This window comes from Calidris pugnax, unplaced genomic scaffold, assembly GCF_001431845.1.
Source record: "Calidris pugnax isolate Ruff unplaced genomic scaffold, ASM143184v1 scaffold95, whole genome shotgun sequence".
NCBI classification, from domain to species: Eukaryota; Metazoa; Chordata; class Aves; order Charadriiformes; family Scolopacidae; genus Calidris; species Calidris pugnax.
In genome coordinates this window covers 7345259-7366476 of record NW_015090885.1, presented here as the reverse complement: position 1 = coordinate 7366476, position 21218 = coordinate 7345259, and the positions used below count along the sequence as shown (strand labels likewise).

Here is a 21218-nt window from a genome sequence, read left to right as displayed (position 1 = left end):
GAGACAAGATTACACTACTCTGACAGGTTTGCTGCAACAACATGGCTGATCTGTTTCCTGTGTAGGAAAACCATATAAGCAATGAGGAGAGCAATTATAAATGACAATTGCAATTGACAGTTAAAGGAGGGAGGGTGTTAAAGTGTATATAGAAAACAATCAATAATCCTGATTCACAAGCTGTGTTTGGTTGATTTATTTTGATAACTGTGCATTCATTTGTTATTCTTTAAAGAGACAATAACACACTAGTAAATATACATGTGACTGAATATTGGTAAAGTCCTGCTGCAACTCTGTTGTTGCTAAATCTTTGCAGAGAAGTGAGGTGGTCTTACTGAAAATAATACCAAGACATGCTGAGTTTGAAAATAATTGATAATGATAGCTAAGAGAGGTTCTGCTGTATTCCAGAGCCAAGCAAAGTTAGATTGTATCAGAAGCATTATTTGGTAAGCTTCAACCTAATTGATAAATATTACAGAAAGCTCAAAATTGAAGCAGGGTTGTGTCCTTTTAAAAGGCAAATTAAATAAACTTTTTGCTATTTTTCAATCTCTTGTAATTCACAAAATATACAGCATTGGGCTATGAAGGACACTGAGAGGTCATCTTGTCCATCTTCTTGCCTCAAGGCAGAACTAATTATATTTAAACTAGTCTGGATAGATGGTTTCCTATCCTATTCTCAGAAACCTCTCCTGGTGAAGATTCCACAGCCTCTTTGGGCAATGTATTGAGTGTTTAACTATGTTCATACTTAACCTTCCTAGTGTTAAATTGAAATATTTTTTTTTACTGCACCTTAAGGCCATTAACTCTTTTCCTGTCCATGGTGGAATAGCTTGTACCTTTCCTCTTTGCAGCAATATTTTACACTTGTAGACCATTATAATGTCTTTACTGTCTTCAGTAAATCACCCAGGTCCTGTCAAGTCTTTCTTCACAGTATATGTTTGCTAGACCCTTGGTCATTCTTAATGCTTTCTTTTGGACTCTTTCCAGTCAATTAATATCTTCTTTAAAGTATGGCTTTCAAGAGTGGATACAGTGGATGCTGAGCCTTACCTTCCACTAGCAAACAGGAAATAATCATCTTAAATGTAAACTGTGTTACTCATCTTTCAATGTATGTGGTTTTCAATAGCAACCGTTATTGGGTGTTATTTTGATTTAATATTACCCATAGATTGGGTAATCTGTGAAACAGCTGGCTGTCCAGTCTTTCTTCCAGGTTGTACTAGTGTGGTTTTACATTGTCATGTCCATTGACTTCCTTTGTCTTCCAGAATTATGTTCTATGTTTTCTCAAACGTTTCCCTAGCATACCAAATCATTTTGCCTTCTGAGCCTAATCTCCACAAGTTCCTTCCATTTTGCTGTCTTTCTCAGATTCAGAAACACACTCTTAGTTCCAGGGTCGCAGTCGTTAAGGAGAAAACTGAAGAGCAGCAAAAACCCTGGACCATACTATTTGTGGCTTTTCAGGTTGACAGTGAACCACTGAGGACAGTTTCCCAGCTGTTGTTACCCTGACTGAGGTATTTTCATCAGAACAGGAAATGATACTGCACTGTCTTGACTGTGACCTATCTGGGATATGTCTATATGACGTTATTGTAACTCTCCTATCTGTTAATCCTATTTGTCACAGACAGAAATTAGGCTGGTGGGGTATTTGCTCTCGAGAAATGTATGCAGGTTGTTACTTACCACACTGTCATCTTCTAAGTATTTGCAAATGTTTTAATTATTTTCTGGTTCTAACAGATGAAGTTAGTCTGACTGAGTCCTCTTTCCTTTTTAATGCATGGTGTTGTGGTAAACTTCATGAGGATGAAAGAGTTATTTCATGTGTGAAATGGTTATCACGGGGACTTAGAAGTTCATTTATGAAGTGTTTGGAAACCCAGAGGGCAGAGAGCTATTGAAGCCATAACCAGTACAACTAAATAATTTAATAATGCTGGAACCTTATTACAGAAGATTTTTCAAATGTAGTGAATATGATAAATCATATTAATCTTCTCTAGTCCAATGGTTTTTAGGTATCTAAGAATGGAGGTATGTATTTCAGTACTTCTGCAAACCTCAGAAAATGTGTCTTGTTAAGGTAAACAGATACAAGATAACAACTAGATTTTTTTTTAAGTTGGGATCACAGAACCATAGAATGGTTTGGGTTGGAAGGGACTTCAAAGGCCATTTAGTCTGACCCCCCTGCAATGAGGAGGGACAACTTCAATTAGATCAGGTTGCTCAGAGCCCTGTCCAACCTAACCTTGAAGGTTTCCAGGGATGGGGCATCTACAACCTCTCTGGGCAACTTGTTCCATTGTTTCATGACCCTCATCATAAAAGATTTCTTCCTTATATCTAGTCTAAGTCCTTTAGTTTAAAACCATTACCCCTTGTCCTCTCACAACAGGCCCTACTGAAAAGTTTATCCCCACCTGTTTTATAAGCCCATTTAAGTACTGAAAGGACACAATAAGGTCTCCCCGGAGCCTTCTCCATGCTGAACAACCCCAGCTCTCTCAGCCTGTCCTCACAGATCCCTCTGATCATATTTATGGCCCTCCTCTGGACCTGCTCCAACAGGTGCATGTCTTTCCTGTGATGAGGACTTTGGAGCTGGATGGAATACTCCAGGTGAGCCTTCACCAGAATGGAGTAGAGGGGCAGAATCACCTCCCTCGACCTGCTGGCCACACTTCTTTTGAGATCCTTAAGTAACTTTTTTAAACTAATGTAAATGTCTGTTTCTCTACTGAAAATAGAGCACAGTTATCTACACTTTCTCGTATGGGAAATACTGACAATCTTTATTGGTGTTAGGACTTTCAAGAATGTGATGATGCCAGGTCCAGGTAACCAACTGGCTGAGCTAAAGCCTTCAATAAAGAAACAAGAGAATGTATTTTATAAGCATACCCTAATTCACCTAATATGCAAAGTTAAATAGATCATCTTTTATGCTTGAACTTTGATTGACTGATGAATGTTTGAGTCATTAAAACTGTTCTGGAAAAGCCATACCATTTCTCTGGTTCACACCTCTTTAAATTTTACATTTGTTTGCAAGTATGTCAATAAGGAATGAAATAATAAGTTTTTCTTATTCTACATTGCTTAGACTTAGCAGTTCACTTTGCCAAATTTGTGATGAAACAGAACATGCAAGACCAACATCAGTAACTAGTTGAAGGGGGAGTGCCAGCAGTGCGGTACAGGTTAATATGTAAGGACAAGTTATGGTCCTTAGATTTACCTGAACTACAGTAAGAAAGAGCCTTGTTATCAATCTTTGGGGTCACCCCAAAACAGAGAGACCATCAGACCTAGGGAACTGCTAGTTCAGCAGGTAATTATGGTAGTGGTTGTCCAGATGTCACACATGCTTTAGGGTATAAACCTTTGCCTCAAGAAGTTCTATTGAGGCCTTTACTGCAGCTTAAAGACTCACACCTAAATTTCTAATGGAAAGCAACAAGCTTGAGGTGTCTTTAACAGCAGATTCATATGAAGAAGAATTAAAATATGGATTGGTAGTATTCTCATATAAATGATCTGATATTTTATGTTATGGAAACATGAGAATTGGATGTGAGGAAAAGAAACCATTGGGTATTTACAACTTCATCTTCTTTCTAATGCAAGGATTGCTATAAACAACTATAGGTTAAACAACTATAGGTGCAATGCTTGAGATGGGACAGAAAGAGAGCAGAAGAGAAAAAGGAAATTCTTGAGAAGGTGGTAATACCAGTTTGTTTTAGCAAGCTGCGGATAGGTTTCTCTGAGTAAGGCAGACTTTATCTCAAACCAGTCACATCCTCCTCACAGAGGACTCAAAGCAATTGTAAAGGAAGTTGCCAGTAAGGATATGCTTTTCACATACAGATTAATTTTTCAGTGTACTGAAGTAAAAGCTGCTGAAAGTAACCATTTTCAGTGATTAGTAAGAAATCTTTGAAATTTGGAATTGAAACAGTCATATTATACAATGAAAATCTGTTCAGATTTGTTTGACTTATAGTCTGTTGAAAAGTGCCGTATGTTTTTTGTGTTCTGCTCTGGAGAGCAAGTGAGAACTTTAATGACAAGAGGTTTGAAGTGAACACACACCCATGCATTTTTGCTTCCTGATCTTACTCAGAATTGCAGCTCCAGCCAAGGCAGATAAATTATTTCTTCTTCCACCATTCTTCTATTACTATAATCATCATCCGCACAAAATAATGTCATCATTTCAATAGAGTTTTCTTTTGTAAAATGTTTATTCTGAATCTATTTACTTAGCCCATCACTATGTTCTTTGTATATTCCTGACCTCCAAATTCCTTTCTGTACTGTCTCTCCAGTGTGAGTCTTACTGTATCCATTTCACAGACTATAATTATCATTCTGATTCTTAATACGTACATAGTTCATGTTCCAGATGAATACATAATTTAGATGTAAACTGTCTGGGATCTATTCCAGACTCTTGAAGTTTTGGTTCTAAATAGAGTTTGCAAAAAATTCAGCTTCTTAAAAGTTATTGTTCTTCACAGATAAACATAGCCATGGCACTGCTTATAAATCAGGAGTAGATGATAAAAATGTTAAGGGGAACACAATTGAAAGAGAGAAGCAATGTGGGAAAAAAAATTATTTTGCAAAACCACCATAATTAGATGGTGTGAGTTTACAGATTATTCAGTTTAAGTATGTTCTTAATATAAGCATGAAACACTAATGACAATCCTGTAAACACATTTTAAGAGAGAAATGTATTCAGTCTGACATTCCAGAATAGATTCATGACTGTATCAACTGGTAAATATTGTAATTTTTCTACTAAACTTTAACAAGGTAATTTCTACTGAATATAATTTGAAAGTAAATAAGTTTAGTTGATAATGACTTCACTTCAATATTTCATCTAGAGAAGCATAGTACAGAATTTCCATAATAGTAGAACTTTGACAAACTATTATACTGTAGTTTGTAGAATTCACATAATTGATTTCCTTTCTTCCTGAGACAACAGAAACTTGTTAATATCTCCCGAGACTGATAATAAGCACTCTGGAAATTAGTCTTCTCTCTTTCCCTTTTCTTATTTTTTCATCTCAGCTGTAGTTGAGTACATTCTTCATCATAAAAACAAAGTTTTGCTGTTTTAGATAATATTGGCAATTTACTTCCAATTTTCAATGAATGCCCTTATAAGCACTGAAAGATGTGACTTCATGGTCTGTTCAAACATTGACTGCCCAATAGTCATCTTGCCAGAATCACTTTCTGTTGCCAAAATAGTTGCCAAAACTAGCACAAGGAAGATCAGATGAGAGAGGTTTTACTTCATGGCATTCACCCTTAACACCAAGTGGTCTTTGTGCTTGAGAGAAAATCCTCTGAATACACCGATACCCACAAAGAGATAATTAACAAGCATAGCTAATTCTCTTTGGTCAGTAGCATTTTCCAAAAAAAAGGAAGCTGAATGCCAATGCATATGCCAAAGCCCATCAAATAGCTACAGGAGCTGCCTACAACCTAGCTTCTAACATGAGTTATCAGGTGTGGGCTGGGGCACCTTTATTAAGCCTAGGCACAGAGGTCAGTTTTTTTTTTTAACATGTAGATTTGTAAATGTAAACCAGTATATAATACATTTATAGTCAAAGAGTTCATCTGAGTTCACAATAATGATAGTGATCTTCCTACTTCTTATCTTGGCATCACTTATTTGAGGGAGTCACTTGGTGTTTGTAACCAAGAAGAAAATCAAACCTTTGTAATTAATTTCCTTGACATTAGTGAAAAGTGAATTGTAAATGGTGTGAATGTGAATAGTGAAAGGAGTCCTCACCCTCAATTTATACTCTAAATTTGTTTAACAAAAAATCACTTTTTGTCAATTGACTTTTTGGAACTCAGCTCCAAGTGTTTTTCTTAGCTGAAAACAGTGAGTCTTTTTCATTGACACTAATTGCTGTCTAAAAGTGGAGAGCATTTATCTCCTACCCCTTGTTCATACTGTTACAGGCTAGCAATACAGGCTAGCAAGGCTAAAAGAGTAGATAATCAGAGCTTTAATTGCAGAACTGCAGAATTTACAGCAGGCAGCATGAATACATTCATCTTCAGATGTTACCCATGAAAAGCTATTTCACTCATTAAATTAAAACTCACTGCAATTTTTGAAAGTGAAGTACAAAATTAAAACCTATTATCTCTCTTTTTTTGGAAATACCATGAAAAAGAACATCTGAAAGTTTAAAAGTCCCTGGAACCTCACAACCCATTTATAAGACCTCATCAACATTTCACGTGGGAGCTTCCTTTATTAAAGGATGAAGAATTCCACATCATGGAATGCTCAAATTTTACTTAGGATCTTTCCTTCCAAAATCATGAAAACTAGGTGATCAAAAGACAACTGAAATGAAATTAATATTGCTAATTATGAATGGGCTAATCGTTCCAAAAATCATTATGTGTACAAAATGAATCACAGAGGCTGTGGCCAATATTGCAGGCTTTGTTTTTTCTATCATGAGTGAAAACTACCGTTTTTAAAGTTTCCAGCTAATTTGGTAATATGTGCATGAAAATGAAATCCAAATGCACAGCATACAGTGTTTGGAACAACTCTAAATACATAAAGATTTCAGAGTTCTTGTTTAGCATTGTGCTAAAGCTATTTCCAGTTTAAGCACCGACTGAAAAATACTTATTTAATAGACAGCTTAAACATACACAGATTGTTTTATCCCATAACAGAAGCACAGTATTTCCAATTACTATTCCATTAAGACTACAAAGATGATTCAACACAACAGCTGTTATTGCTGTTAAAAGCCTTAATCATATTAATGTTGTCATACCAGTCTTCTCAGCAACCAGAACTTGAGTGTGTGTTGACATTTAACACATTGCAAAATAAATGCCGATAGTGTTTGTAGAACTCTCTTCAAGTAATTCCCTCATTTTTTCCCCCCAAATTGCCTGTTTGTCTAGAAACAGCAAGGGAAATTAAATTAGATCTTAATATTCTACCCAAACATTCTGTAACTTCCATCAGTTCCTCTTTAGGAATTGTAAGCTTCTTTCAGCATTTGCTTTTTCTCCCAGAGAAGTCATAAGTAAAGCCAAAACTTTCTATAATTGGGATTTTCTAAAATAGTCTCATTCTGTGTAAATATTCCTAAGTCTGGATTTATTCCCATCCACCAATCAAGAAATAAGAGAACTCCAGCACTTTAGGTTCACAGGAAAGGATTGTCTTTCACAAGGATCTCAAGGTTAAACTCTTCAGGGTTGGAGACCTGAACAGCAGCTTTGCCCTACTGTTTCTCTTCATCACATTTCCAAATAGACCCTGTAAACTTAAGTCTGGTGCAGAGATTAGGGGACTGGATATAGAAAGCAAGCCTTTTAAAATATTTTCACTGAGAACTTCTCAAAAATGAGGCCAAAACATGTAGAAGCTTTATTATTCCCAAACCAATGAAGTCAAGGAGATTCAGAGTTAAAATCAAACTGAAAAGAAAACCCAACAAAGCATGGAAATAAATAATCCAGACACCTGAACTACTCATTGTGTTATCATGCAAAAATCTCACAGGAAAAATAAGCAAGGCACCACTTGTAGAAAATGGGCCCTTTTTTATTATTGTCACTCGAGAAGAAAACAGAAAAACCCCTTTTTCAGATTATTTCATTGAGCCTGGATGCCAGAAATCTTCCTTGCTCTTCCCAAAAATATTGTTTGGATGCTGGAAGAGACAAACCTCTGGGTTTGTATAACAGTTCCATGAGGCCATCACAACTCTAGCAGTGCTTGTATCATGGCAGTGCCCATGTCCCCACACAATCAAACAAAGGCAGCACTAAGTCTCCCTTAGCTTACTGGTGGATGCAGAAAAGGAACAAGGGTTAACATTAAAGTTGCCACATAATGTTTTGTAATACACATTCCAGGTACAGGCTGAAGTTCACTGAAGTGTACTTCACTGTAAATGGCTAGTTAAACCTTCAGTCTGTTTTTTGATGGAAATTCCCATTCTTGTTTAAACACTGAATATGCTAATAAACAAGAGTTAAAAAAATCTTTACAATAATTCATTATACTTTAAATGCAGGTTGCTGCTGAATACTAAAATCAGATCAGATCAGGCCCTTCAAAATCATGACATAGCCCTAGAATAACAAAATACTAAAAACTATTCTAGGCTTTTTAATCTTTACTTTTTCTAAACATCACAGAGCATATTCATTCTGTATTTCTCTTCATTTCTACTCAAATTATGAAAGCTCTTTTTTTAAAAGAAAAAAAAGAAGTTACAAGCTAGCCACAACATATGGATCAATTAAGTTGAGTATACAGTCATTTGTTACAGCTAGGCCAATACAAGGCAGGTAAGTACATATCCAAATCTCATCCAAACCTCTGTTAAATTTTTTCATCATTCCTTCTGTCCTCCCTTTTGCTCACCCTTTTATTTTCTACAAAGCATACATATCTCCATACACATTTTTCCTTCTTCCAGATACATGTATTTCTAGTGTTCGCCTCTTTTCTATTTTTTCTAATAAGTATATCTGATACAAAGCTTTTAAAAAGAGCTCTTTAGGAATTTCTAGTAAGTTTTGCCATTGTTTGTAACTGAAAACTGATTCACCAGCAAAGGTGCAATATCCCTGCATTTCTTAGAGTTGTCCTCTACAGGTCTGTTGTTTTATGTTGCTCTTGGGGCACATCTGCACCACAGGTTTTTCGGTTACTGTGTTTTGTCATAAGAGGCTACTACATCCTATTGTTTCCAGTGATCTAGTGGCTCTCTTTAAGAGCCCTTTGTGAATCTGAGCTCATTGAATACTTTGGAAGACTGCTGCACTTCTCAGAATAATCACTAATTGTAGGCAAGATACAGTTTCAGTCCTATTGAGAATAATGGCACCTGACTATGGAGAAAGGGCAGTCCTGCTGGGAATGTTGTGCAGTACGATGTTACTCTTCAGCCCTTTCTGAGAAAGAAACTTTCTTATGCAGAATAACGGGGGAAATGACCTTTTGTTCTAAAAATTTAAGCATTATTCCATTTTTAAGGCTATTCAGGAGAAATACATGATGCAGTTTGTTCAGTTTCTTAGAGAGCTTTTCCTAAAGTGTGTTTGATGGAAGGTAACCAGCTTGCTCACAAATGTTCATTCAAAAATCCATTAAGTTTTCATGCATAATACTCACAATTTGGGACAAGCTGAATTCTTGTTTTAAATGCACAGCAGAGTTTATTCTTAGACTAAAACACCAACAGTGGCTATGTAACTGCACCCAAAAAAATGAAGTAACTGGTCAGTCTTTGACGCATGGTGTTGCAGACAAATTCCTGTGATCCTCCTTTTTTGAGCCACTATACTGACAGAATTAAAGTTAAATCTGGGTCATCTTTTGAAGTGAGATGCTGAAACCCAGTGAAGTGAGATATTTACTCAGAGGCGGACAAAAGGAACTCTATATTATTCCAGGTGTGTGGGCAGCTGCAATGCAGACTAAGAATGTAGCTGAAGCTCATTGCAGCTCCCTTCTGAACAGAACATACAATTTTCCTTTCCATGGGCATGTCAGGGAGACGGTATATATCCATGCCACATCCTAGGACAAAAGTGATTCCACACTATTGTTGATCTCTAATCTTAAGAACTAGCAAGAGCACCCAGGTTTTGCAGTAAAGACCTTGCTTGCATGAGTATTCCCTAACACAGATTACTCTCAACTTCAATGTTTAGACACTACTTTGTACTGAATTTGTGAAAATTCATTATCTGAAGAGGTTCTGCCAAATAATTCCCTAGATTACTTAAATTCCAGAGCTTAAGTGGAGCAGAGCAGGTGCAAAGGTCTTTTGCAGGTTTAGATGTTGACATGAGATCCTCCAGAAGGAATTCCGGTCTCACTGGTTAAAAATACCGCAGTGACCAGTCCTCAGCTGCATCCTTCTAACAGTAGTTTATATTTTGTTTCCTTGTTTCTTCTATTCACACACCTTGGCATCTTGCTAAATCTACTAACATAAATTATATAATTTCCATTGTAGTTTTTCCCTTGGAGATGCATCCAGAAATGACAATTTCTAACTTAATTAGTCAGAGTCTACCTGGTAAATGAAGGAGATGTTATAAATTTTACATTGGCTGCCTATTTAGGATATTTAAGTATTTTAATAGTACTTTCTACTTCGAGTTAAGATTCCAAGATCTATACTTTACAACAGTGAGATTAAAAATTAAGGCTGCTTTAAAAGTTCCTTAGACAAAGGCAGTTAAAGACCTACAAGTTCCTGAAAGGGCACTAGGGAATGACATAATTATTTGTGAGTGCTCTGGGATGATGTCATTTGCTCAAGTGGAATCTGGGGAAACAAAATTGGACCACCCTTTGAAAATTTGCTGCTGATCATTAGAGTACAAATTTCCCCCTGGAAAGCAAAATGCATTCTAAACAGGTTTTCATTTTACTAGCTTAGGTACCCAAGAGCAGAATTTAGCCTTGAAAAGATTTCACTGTGTTATTTGCAAGGTAATGGAAATCTTCCCATTATTTGGTTGGACTGTATGACCTCCAGAGGTCCCTTCCAACCTCAGCCATTCTGTGATTCTGTTTCTATGAATTCAATAGGGATAAGAACACTCATTTTTGTTAATTGTTGTTGTGCTTTAATATTTTATGATATGTATTGCAAAATATCATTTAGTGATCTTAAAAAATAGATTAGATTTTGCTAAGACGTATAAGTTACATGGGTAAAAATTTATGCATACCACTATAGTCTATCACCTTTGCTTCCATGTGTCAAAAAGTTCTAAAATAGATTATTAAAAGTGTATTCTAAATCTCCAGATCAGTGCATTCAAAACAGGTAAAATTAATTTTATATATCCATGATTTCTAAATGTATTGGAAATACAATTGAACAAATTTATCAGGGATAAATTTTAGCCCTGCTTCTGATATTTTTTTTTTCCATTCCAAGTCAGGCCCTTTGAATGCTTTACAAGGTATGACATAGTAATTACAGTTTTATAAAGCTATTCCTCATGAAACCTTCCATATGTTTGCCCATAAAAGATTATGAAGTAATGTTCAATTCCTGGTGGTCTAGGAAGAATAAATCAAAAAAATCATGTGAGACAAAAGTCGACCAGTTTTCAGTACTTTCCATAATGGATATATTACAAATAATTCTGGAAAAAATGCTCTAAACTTTCTTCTAGCATCCCTGAGGAAACACTAGTAATGATAAAAAGCAGGTTTTATTTTAGAATGGAAGGTGCTCATAACAGAAGCCAGCCTTCTCCCAGCCATTGAGTGATCACATTGAATAATTCCCCTATTCAGGAGCAGGAAAACTCTTTCTATATTCTGTTCTCTAGTTTTTCATTACTAAATATTACAGTTCTGCCTTCATGAGAGTGCAGTTATAAGTGAAAACATCCTCATGTCATTCAGTTTCTTCCTGCCAAACTGAACACAAAAGCTCATTATAGCCCTTTGATTCACTTCCCCAATACCTTCATCTGCAGAGTTCCGAAGAAATTTCTCTTACCTGTACTTTACAATCCCAGTATGAAAAGCATCAAGATAACTCACTATAGAAGAAAGAATATCAGTGGCTTTTTATATTAATTACACTCACTGTGCATTTTTCCTTTTTTTCCAAATTCTAAACAAAATCTGTGGGGAAAAATAACAAACTAAACTCTTCTTTTGATGGTACTAATGATTTCAAGGTGTTAGATACCCAAAATGCACAGCACCTGAAATGGTAAATTCCACCTGCAGAAAGCATTGGATCAGTTTCAAGTGTAATAGATAAGAAACAACAAAAACAAATAGCAGGGCTGAAGAGCAGTCTGCATCTTCAGTGGGCTTTCTAACCTACTTCCGCCAGGTCATAAGACACAATGCAGAGACTATAGAAATGTTCTTTTTAAAATCAAATCTCCACAAGCTGCATAAGTACAATTGCTAAAGTAAAAAAAAAAATAAATAAAAGTGCTTAATTTGCTCCCAGCATGGCTCGGGGACCCTGGCATAAAGGGAACTAACTGATGGCCCTGCCTACCTGTACCTGCAGCTTCAGATCCCATCCCTGTGGGTCCTGTGGGCCCCAGAGGAGACCCTATGGCATCGGCTTAAGTGCAGCTGTGGTAGTAGGGCGGCAGCTGGCAAAGAGAAAAGGGTGGGATGCAGGCCCGTGAGGACAGTGTCACTGGACTGTATATGGGAGCAAAACTGGGAATGTTTGCACTCAGGTCAGCAGATGTGAGTGGACACCTACTGTCACTAGCAGCATAAAACTATGTTCTGTTTCTGTAAAAAATTCTGAGGCTCTTCTGCTGGAATTTTCTGCAAAGTGTCAGCAGCAAAAATAATTGGTCAGGTCAACGTTTCTCAGCTTGCTCAGTCCCTGAGAGTTTTAAAGTGCAGGTTAGTTAATTCCTTTTAAATGCTTTTTAGTATAGGTTACAAGGGCCCCTGCACTCGCCATTCCAACAGAAGTTCTGTGTTTCATGCTAGTCCATTGTGTTCCACCAGCATTGTACCAGTATGTTTGACACCATTCTCTTCATCCGTTCATTTATTATCAGCCCAGTACTTTTGTTAATCCACGTGGCAGAACTTTTTCTCCTTTGTAGATGTGGGGCTCTTCACCACAGTTACATTGCTGCTAGCTCTAGGTCGTGGGATGTGCCTTTGCTGTGGGGAGAAATGGCTGTTCCTTCTGGCTTGGCATGCAAGTGCTAATAAATGTGTATGAATTTATGTAGGTACTCTGGAGCTGAACTAAGCACTAATATTTCCTTTACCCAGCTATCTACTCTTGCCTTTCTGCCCTGTGTGATAATATGCTGCTAAAACCATGCCAGTTTAAGATGCTACGACAGTGATTTCCCTATCAAATTCTACAATTTGTGGGATGATATTCCCCCTGGAAGAGCAAATGAAGGAGGAAAGCAGGCTAATTGATTCAGTATTCTGCCACTGCCTCTGAGCACAAGCACTTAGCTGTAATAATTGCAAAAACAGAAGAATTTACACTGTTATAAACTAGTATCATCGAATTCAGTAAATGGTGGATGCTTCATGAACTATCAGCTATTCAGAGTATTGCCATATAGTTTTACTATTTCAATGCGCTTTTCCAGCTAATACCTGTAAGTAATGCAATTTCCCATTTTAAGGTGGCGTGATGTTTATAGTGTATAACTATGGAATAAGGAGAGCTTGGCATTTTTTCTTAATAAATATATGCCTGTAAGCTGCTAAATAACAGCTGTATATCAGTGCGTTCAGAACTCATGGCTTAATATTTATGTCTCCTTTTCCTAGATTACATTACAGTATAAGACCTTATACTGAAGACTCTACCCATTAATATAACATCACCCACTGCTAAAATAATGACTGTTAATTTTTACACAAAACAACAGAATGTGTGTAAAGCATTAGTCTCTGTGTAGTGTGCGCTGGTGGAATGGCATTTCTCAAGAAAGTTAGTTACCTAAAGAAATAATATCTATCCTAGCATCTAGCAAGTGTCCAGTGTGGTTGCTTTAATGAAATTGTTTAAATTAAGCATTAAGATTTCTTTTGCTAGCATACACCTCTAAAAAAGTAATATTGCTTTTGCAATTTGGAGTGAAAAACAGCGGGTTATAAAGCAGCAGGCACATTTTTGGTTGACTTTTTCTTCAGCTAAGCATGAGTCCAATTTGGAAAAAGAAGAAACACTACATCTTCATTTTCCAATTAGAAAAAAACACAGAACATGATCAGATAGAAGGAGATGCAAATCTTTTCAGTGATTTCCACACAGAAGTTGATACTATTTCTGAAAAATATTTCTGAGCTGGTGTTTTCTCTTTAATAGCAAGCTCCCACCTCCCCTCCTTCTTTGTGTGTTAGTAGAGAGCTTTCTCCATTTCTGTCTTGAATACATTTTTGTTGTTGCAGATTTTCTATCAAATATGTCACAAATGTTTTTGCAAACAAGCAAAAATTTGAGTAAAGCTGCTCAGTTATTGTAAATGCCCAAAGCTCTTATCAGACCTCTGACCTAGTAGTGATTGATGGGACTCACGGGAATTAATTTTCTTTCCCACTACCTGCAGTGACAGTCAACGGCAACGTATATGGTCAGGTAATAGAGTTTCAAACCCTAGGACATTGTGCGGGTGACAATACCGAAAAGCACCCATTTATTCATTTTAGGACATATGCTATCTTTTAATTTAGGACTATGCACGTTTTAACATCAATGAACTTTCAACCTGTCTTTTGTCTGCATTTTTATGTTGCTGGATACTGATTAGGGCTGAATGTTATCAACCTTATCATTTTCAGAAGCTGCTTGTGGACTTCTAGAAGAAACTAAAGGAGGTCTTATTCTTGTAACTCTGTATTCTACTTAATCAGAGACATTTTTAAGGTGACAGTGGACTGTTTGGATGGGATTCAGTTGCCTAAAATGGCACTTAATGCCTACTCTTAGATACCAAACTACTGTTTTGCTTCCTGCTGTCACTCTCAGAGTGCAAATCTCCTGCAGATCTTGTCGTGTCTGCCAGTCAAATGTGAATGTCTCAGATTTTCTACAGTGTCTCAAATGACACAAAGCATTTATGCTTAAGCAACTGAATCCTACCTTTTTCAGTGACAGAAAAATATTATTTATATGTATTCCAGTAGTTATTTGCTGCTAATAAAACCTCAATAGTTTTAGCACTCGAGCTCTTTTCTTAATACTCACAGAGTGTATTGCTCCAAAATTTGCTGCTCCTTGTTTTTATTTCTGCATATGTACAAGGGAAACAAATTTGATTTTGTCTCCATTACTTTCTACAACGAAGTAACTTAGTGTAACAGTGCTAGGAAACTTGGGTTATTTGTCATTTAACACTATATAAATGTAGGAAAATGTCAATGTTGAAGCTCAAGCTGTTTGGCTTTTCTGAAGGTCTGTTCATATGGCATGTGACTCACAGTGGGTGTTCTTTATGGTTGGTATAATTCATATTTTGAAACAGAAAAGCGAAGTTTTATTTGGGAAGTCATCATATGTTCATTATTTAGCCTTCACGTTTTAAGATGCTCTTTAGTACCAAACATCTTGGACTTTATGGAACAATTCTTCATTTTAAAATTTAATTTCTGTGTATTGCATTCTGGACTTTCCATCCATGATCACTTTTGAAAATATTTTAAAATAAAAGCCATGGAGTTTGGAAACACTTTGACAAGACTGCCAGAGTTAGCTTCTGAAGTGGCCAGAGGGAACTTTTATGCCTTATCTTTAACCATTAGATACAAAAATACACTATTTAAATTAATATAAGAGAAAAATTCAAATCTCTCTTAGGATACTTTAAGTTCAACAAATACATATGAGTGGTTTGAGGTTTATTTTTTCCCATTACATTTTTATTAGTTAAAAAAACCTAACAGTTAGTTTTATTTTTCTCATTGTATTTTTCTCATTTATTTTTCTCATTGTACATAAATGTTAAGATGTTTTCTATCTCTTAAAAGAACAACTATGGAATACCTGCAAGATGATGAAACAAACTTGCCATTGCCTAAATTTTTTGGATTAGTGCTTGCTTGATGTACTTCCAAAAACATGCAAATTATTCTGATTGTCAAATTTATTGCAAGATGGGAAAACCTTGACTCTACTTTTAAGGAAAAAGTGTAAAGCTCTCATTTCAGATTCATCTTTGATGCTAGCATTCACTAAGCACTTACATGAACTAGCTGAAATGATGCCTCTATATCTCTGTACATATGCTGAAAGCTGAAATAGTGGATTAAATGATAAAGAGTCCTTTATCATCATTATAATAGATATGCCACAAGTACTTGTTTTAAAAGTGGTGCATGAGATAATCTCTGTTTCCAGAAATAAAACTGTACATTTAGGCAATCAGAAGAACATATAGTTTCTTCTGTTGAAAGCAAAAAATCTGTAAAGTTTCTGGTGAGAGCAAAGCAGAAAGTGGCCATGTCTCATGGCTTTTGCCTGCATTAATATATTGACAGGTGTTGAGAGATGTGATAGAAGCTCTGACTGATGTAGCTGCCCTGACACAGAAGTCAGTAACGTATCTGCAAATTCTGGTTCCCCTTCTCACCTTGCCTGACATGACTTTTGTCAGGTGGCTTTAAGATAATAGTATAAAATGCAGCTTTGCTGGTATGTCTTCACCTCTACCAGTCACTATTTGATTTCTGTACAAAATGTAAAATGCCTCTATAATAGAGTAATCTGAAACACATTATGAATATCCAAGAGGTGTATTTTGCCTTTTAAAATCTCAAATTTTTCCATTCCTCCTAGAAGTGCTGGAATTCTCCACTTGCAAAGTCTGTAGAAAACAAGCTCTTTCTGGTTAAAGTTGTGTATTGTATGACTTGGTTAAAAAACAAAGAAAAACTTTTAACTGCTTTTTAAAATATTTGTTCCAGTGAAACCACTGTTAACTTTTTGGAGGTTTGGTTATTCTTTCTTTAAACAGTCAACTTCTTTTATCAGCCAAAGAACAAGTCATTTGATTAATCATCATTTTTATCTCTTTAAAAGGATCCTTTCCGACCATTGGGGTGAAGTCTCTTTCGAGATTCCTGAGGGCGGGATTTTTAAATAGCATCCTGGCCTCACATCCAGTGTCAGGGGGTGGATCTTTACCCCCCAGCATTTCCTCTGGTAGGTATTCCAGCCTATTCCCCCACATCGATTTTCCCCTTCACCCTTTGCCCCATCTCTCCACACATCCCAGGGCAACAGAATTTGGTATTGGTCAGTCAGGGAGATTAATTGTCCCTTCCAATAAAAAAAAAACAGACTGAAAGGAAATGGAAAAGATAAATTACTTTTCAGGAATTACTCATTTTCCTGAATCAACGCATAGGAGAAATTGTCAGGGAAACTGATCTGTAATTAAGTGGTCAACCTACATGTAGAAAGAGAAGGCTTAGTACCCTCTAATCATGCACTTCATGAAGCATGCCCATATGCACCAGGGAGACATAACTTTTAAAATGCCTCTATAAAATCCCAGATTTTATGCAACTCTGTAACTCTTCCTTAAAAATTTACATTCCCTTGCTAAAACATGGAAGCAAAACGAATTTGGAAATGCAAAATTTAGTTATGTACTGTTATGGTGTTTAAATCCTTTGTATGCTTCCACAGCTGCAACTTGTATCTCATGAAAACTGCCTTAACTTTCTTTAGTAATTTTTTAACAATTTGAACTACATTAATTCTCATTAAATGAGTGAGAAAACCCCATTGCTTGTGTTGCCAGCATGATATTCTGTGTTGCCTCTGGTGAGGTAACCAGCTGTATGATGGCATGTGGGACCCTGGAGGGCTGGTGTAAGTAAGACAGGTTAGAGGCATTCTCTCCCAGAAAGGCTATTTGTGTTATCCATTCTTTTCTGGAGCCATTAAACACCATCTTCCACCAAAGCTAGTATATAAAGACTAAATACGTGTATCTTAATTATACTTAAAACTAAATCAAACTTCAATTCTGTTCCTTTCCAAACTACACATTTCTATGTAAAATTAATCTGTACATGTGCCAATGTCACACTTCTATCCTTTCAGGACATCTTACCTGTAATGTTACTTACAGTTTTTCTTGAAGAGGAAAAACCTCTTGTGGTAAAAGTAGAGAGAAAAATGAAAAATTACATAGTGTTATTGATTTGCTATAAGAAAGAAACTGTTCTACTTCACTATGCCCCATTTTATCTATTGCAGTAATTGTAGGCCTCATTAATACAAGATGATTCTTAGGGTTTTTTTAAGTGCTATTGTATTTTCTTTGTGTACTTCTCTTTCTTCAAATAGAAGCTTCCCAGCAACTTTGATGTCTTTTGTTATGGCTCTGTGTGTGTGTCTTTTGTCAACAGTTTGTAAAATATTTTCCATATTTTTTTCTCCTTGGGATATCTCAGTGTTTAATACCCTCAGGCTATTTTGGCTGTCAGCATCACAATGAGATTGATACCTGTAACCAAACAATTGTGGAAGAGGAAATACTCCAGGCCCCAGAAAATTCTCTGTTTTGAATATAGTGTTAAGTATAGTGTATCACTGATTCTGTTAGATTGCAAATGGCTTAACTGCACTTGTGAACTGGCTTCTCACCTAAGTTCCTACCTACAAGTTTATTTTAGAAATCCTCAGGACTGTTAATGTCTGAGTGCTTGTAAAGCTGTTTATCACATTTTTTAGACTTAAATCATAACTCTTAAATGTGGTTTGTTTAATAGAACTGATTCATACTTTCTTGCTATTAAATGTACTTTACAAAGAATTCTGATTCAATCTGATGAAATATTCAAAACAGGGAAAAATGGAAATGCAGCTACATGATATGCAACTTATACCCAACAAGGTAATAGATATAATTGTTATTGTTTGATCATGTCAACAACAAAAATGAGTCAAGGAGAGACCCCCACAGAAAGGGAGAGACTACCCACCTTCTGGAAAGTGAGGATTGTCAGGTACTTGAGAGCCAGGGAAGAACTGTGATAAATCCAATGGACAAGATGTGTTCCTTGAGAAGAAGCACATGAGGCATCCAGGTGGCATGAAACGCTGCAGTACAAGTCAGAAATTGCTATTAGCAAATGTACCCTAACAATCTTAGCTGTAATGCTGCTATTAAACTCTTCCTTTTTTACTTTACCATATTTATATTTACATTAAGCACAATCTTAATTCAAAATTGCCTCTCTCTGTTACAGAGCTGACCAGAGGATGCCATTTCCATTTCATGTTAACTTTCTAAATTGCTAAAACCAGCTTTTCTGTACACAGGAGCAGAAAACCCACGCATTTACTGCATTTTTTGCCAAAAAAAACCCAAAACCAAACTGGTGAAGAGAGTACTGATTTGGGATGAGAGACTCAGAACCAAATCTCTTACTGTCCTGATTCAGAGGAAAATATATATTTATCCTTGCATCCTTAATCACTTCAGTACAAACAGAGAAGGGACATATGTTTTGTTCATTTGTACCAAAAAACACTGCACTAAACACCTGACCTTTTTTCTGAGTATTGCTTTACCAGGGAAAAAAGACACCAAAGGCAACAGTGCTCCAAGAAGGTTTTTAAGAAGCAATATCATAGAATCACAGAATCATCTAGTTTGGAAGGGACCCTTAGGATCATCAAGTCCAACCATCAACCTAACACTGCCAAAACCATCACTAAACCATGTCCCTTCAGCACGACGTCTACCCATCTTTTAAATACCTCCAGGGATGGTGATTCCACATCACCCCTGGGAAGCCTGTTCCAATGTTTGATAACCTTTTTGGTGAAGAAATTTTTCCTAATATCTACCTTAAACTTCACCTGGCACAACTTGAGGCCATTTCCTCTTGTCCTATCATTTGTTATTTGGGAGAAGACACCAACCCCCACCTCTGCACAACCACCTTTAAGGTAGTTGTAGAGATCAATAAGGTCTCCCCTCAGCCTCCTTTTCTCCTTTTCCTCCCTGCCTCTGTGGCCATGATTCATGTGGTGTCAGGAGTGATCTACTATGATTATTATCTTCAAGTGGTAGGAGCCATAGGGATTAGGCACACTACTGTGTTCTTTGTCTGCTGCTCTCTGCCTTTTCTTCCTTTCATGTTCGACTGTTATGTTACATTTTGGTCCGTTGTGTTGTTTTGCGGCCCAGTTTGGGAGGGAGATCACACCAAGTACCGAGTAGCCTTAAGAGGGAGAAGGGGGTTGCACCACCACACTGGGCCGTGTACAGGGGGGCAATCACTTCCCTGCTCCTCCTAGCCACAGGATATCTGTGTTACCATGACAGCCTCTGGCCATTAGAACAGAAACAGGCAGGCTAAATCAACTGCCCGTTGCAGTCTTGATGCTTACCCTCCAAGGCTTACCTTCTCTCATTAAAAGTGAGAGGATTGCTGTTTGTGTACTGATACTGGAGGGAAACATGCTTGATTGCTGCCTTTGATAGCACAGTGACCCCACCTCCATTATCTGAGGTGTTGGGCTTATATTGGGCAGTAGCCTTCATAAGCACTTCATAAGTGCTTCAGAAGCACTTAACGTTTAACAGCTTTGCTGATCTCTAACCTAATTGCTTCGCATATAGCTGATGTGTAAGATTTCAGTGAACTTAACTACATGGGAGGCTTAAAATGCCTGTGTTATTCTGCTATTATGGTCATTGGGAACAAAGATAATGAGATGGTTTTTATTTACCAAAACCTTTAACTCAAGCTAAGTGGCAGGTTTACTTCAAAATAGTCATAAAATTTATTCCTTACTAAAAACAAAATGTTTTTACATCTGTTTTCTACAAAACTCCCCACAGATATTTTAAGTGAAACAGAACTAAACTGGAAAGCCTGCTATAAGTAAGGATCTGGAAAAAAGCTTGGCAGGGCAATGCAGCTGTTAGTTTGCATTTTTTCCCCTTCTCATTTTCCCTCAATAGTTGGGGGAGTAGGGGGAGTGCATTTCTTTTACCATTGCTGTGACAGCTGATGTTCAGTTTTGTGTAATTTGGTGTCTGCTTTTGCACTGTGCAGAGGTTCACTTATGTAAAAGGTATCCTTATTTAGCCAACTTAAAGATTAATTTATGCTGCTGGCATGGGACATTACATCTTTCTGTATAAATGGATTGCCTCAAATGTAGGTGGTTTTTAAGCGTAGACGTAGCTATGCTAATGCAATAGTGCTTATATTTGATAGTTGCATCAAAAGCCTGTCACTGCTATACAGCCATTTCACTAGAAGCAATGCTTTCAGCAGGCCTCCAAATATCTGTCCTAGATTTTTGCAAAAGCAAGCACATTTTAAAACAATAATTTTCTTTTGATTTAACTATCATTTATGTCACAAATTACTTAGTTTCTTGTTATCCCACCTGTTAGCAGTACAAATTCACATGACTTAGTTGATGTAGGTCTATAATGACAGATGGATTCACATAAGTAATAAGTACCTTTTCCCAAGTGATATCCTTGCATATATTAAATAGAATTCATAGAATCATAGAATGGTTTAAGTTGGAAGGAACCTTAAAGATCACTTAGTTCCACCCTCCCTGCTGTGGACAGGGACACCTTCCACTGGACTAGGTTGTTCAAAAGCCCCATCCAGC

At 36.7% G+C, this 21218-nt stretch overlaps 1 protein-coding gene across 3 annotated transcripts in view; it reads left to right on the top strand.

Annotated features, from left to right (window-relative positions):
* EPHA6 (EPH receptor A6) overlaps window positions 1–21218 on the top strand; it is a 501230-nt gene that overhangs the window by 392526 nt on the left and 87486 nt on the right. For 2 of the 3 annotated variants that reach the window (XM_014947319.1, XM_014947320.1), the window contains one exon: window positions 16638–16760. The exons of the other annotated variant lie outside the window; for it this stretch is intronic. In XM_014947319.1, coding sequence (XP_014802805.1) covers window positions 16638–16760 — 123 coding nt within the window. The remainder of the gene's footprint in view (window positions 1–16637; window positions 16761–21218) is intronic. 3 annotated transcript variants of the gene reach the window in all.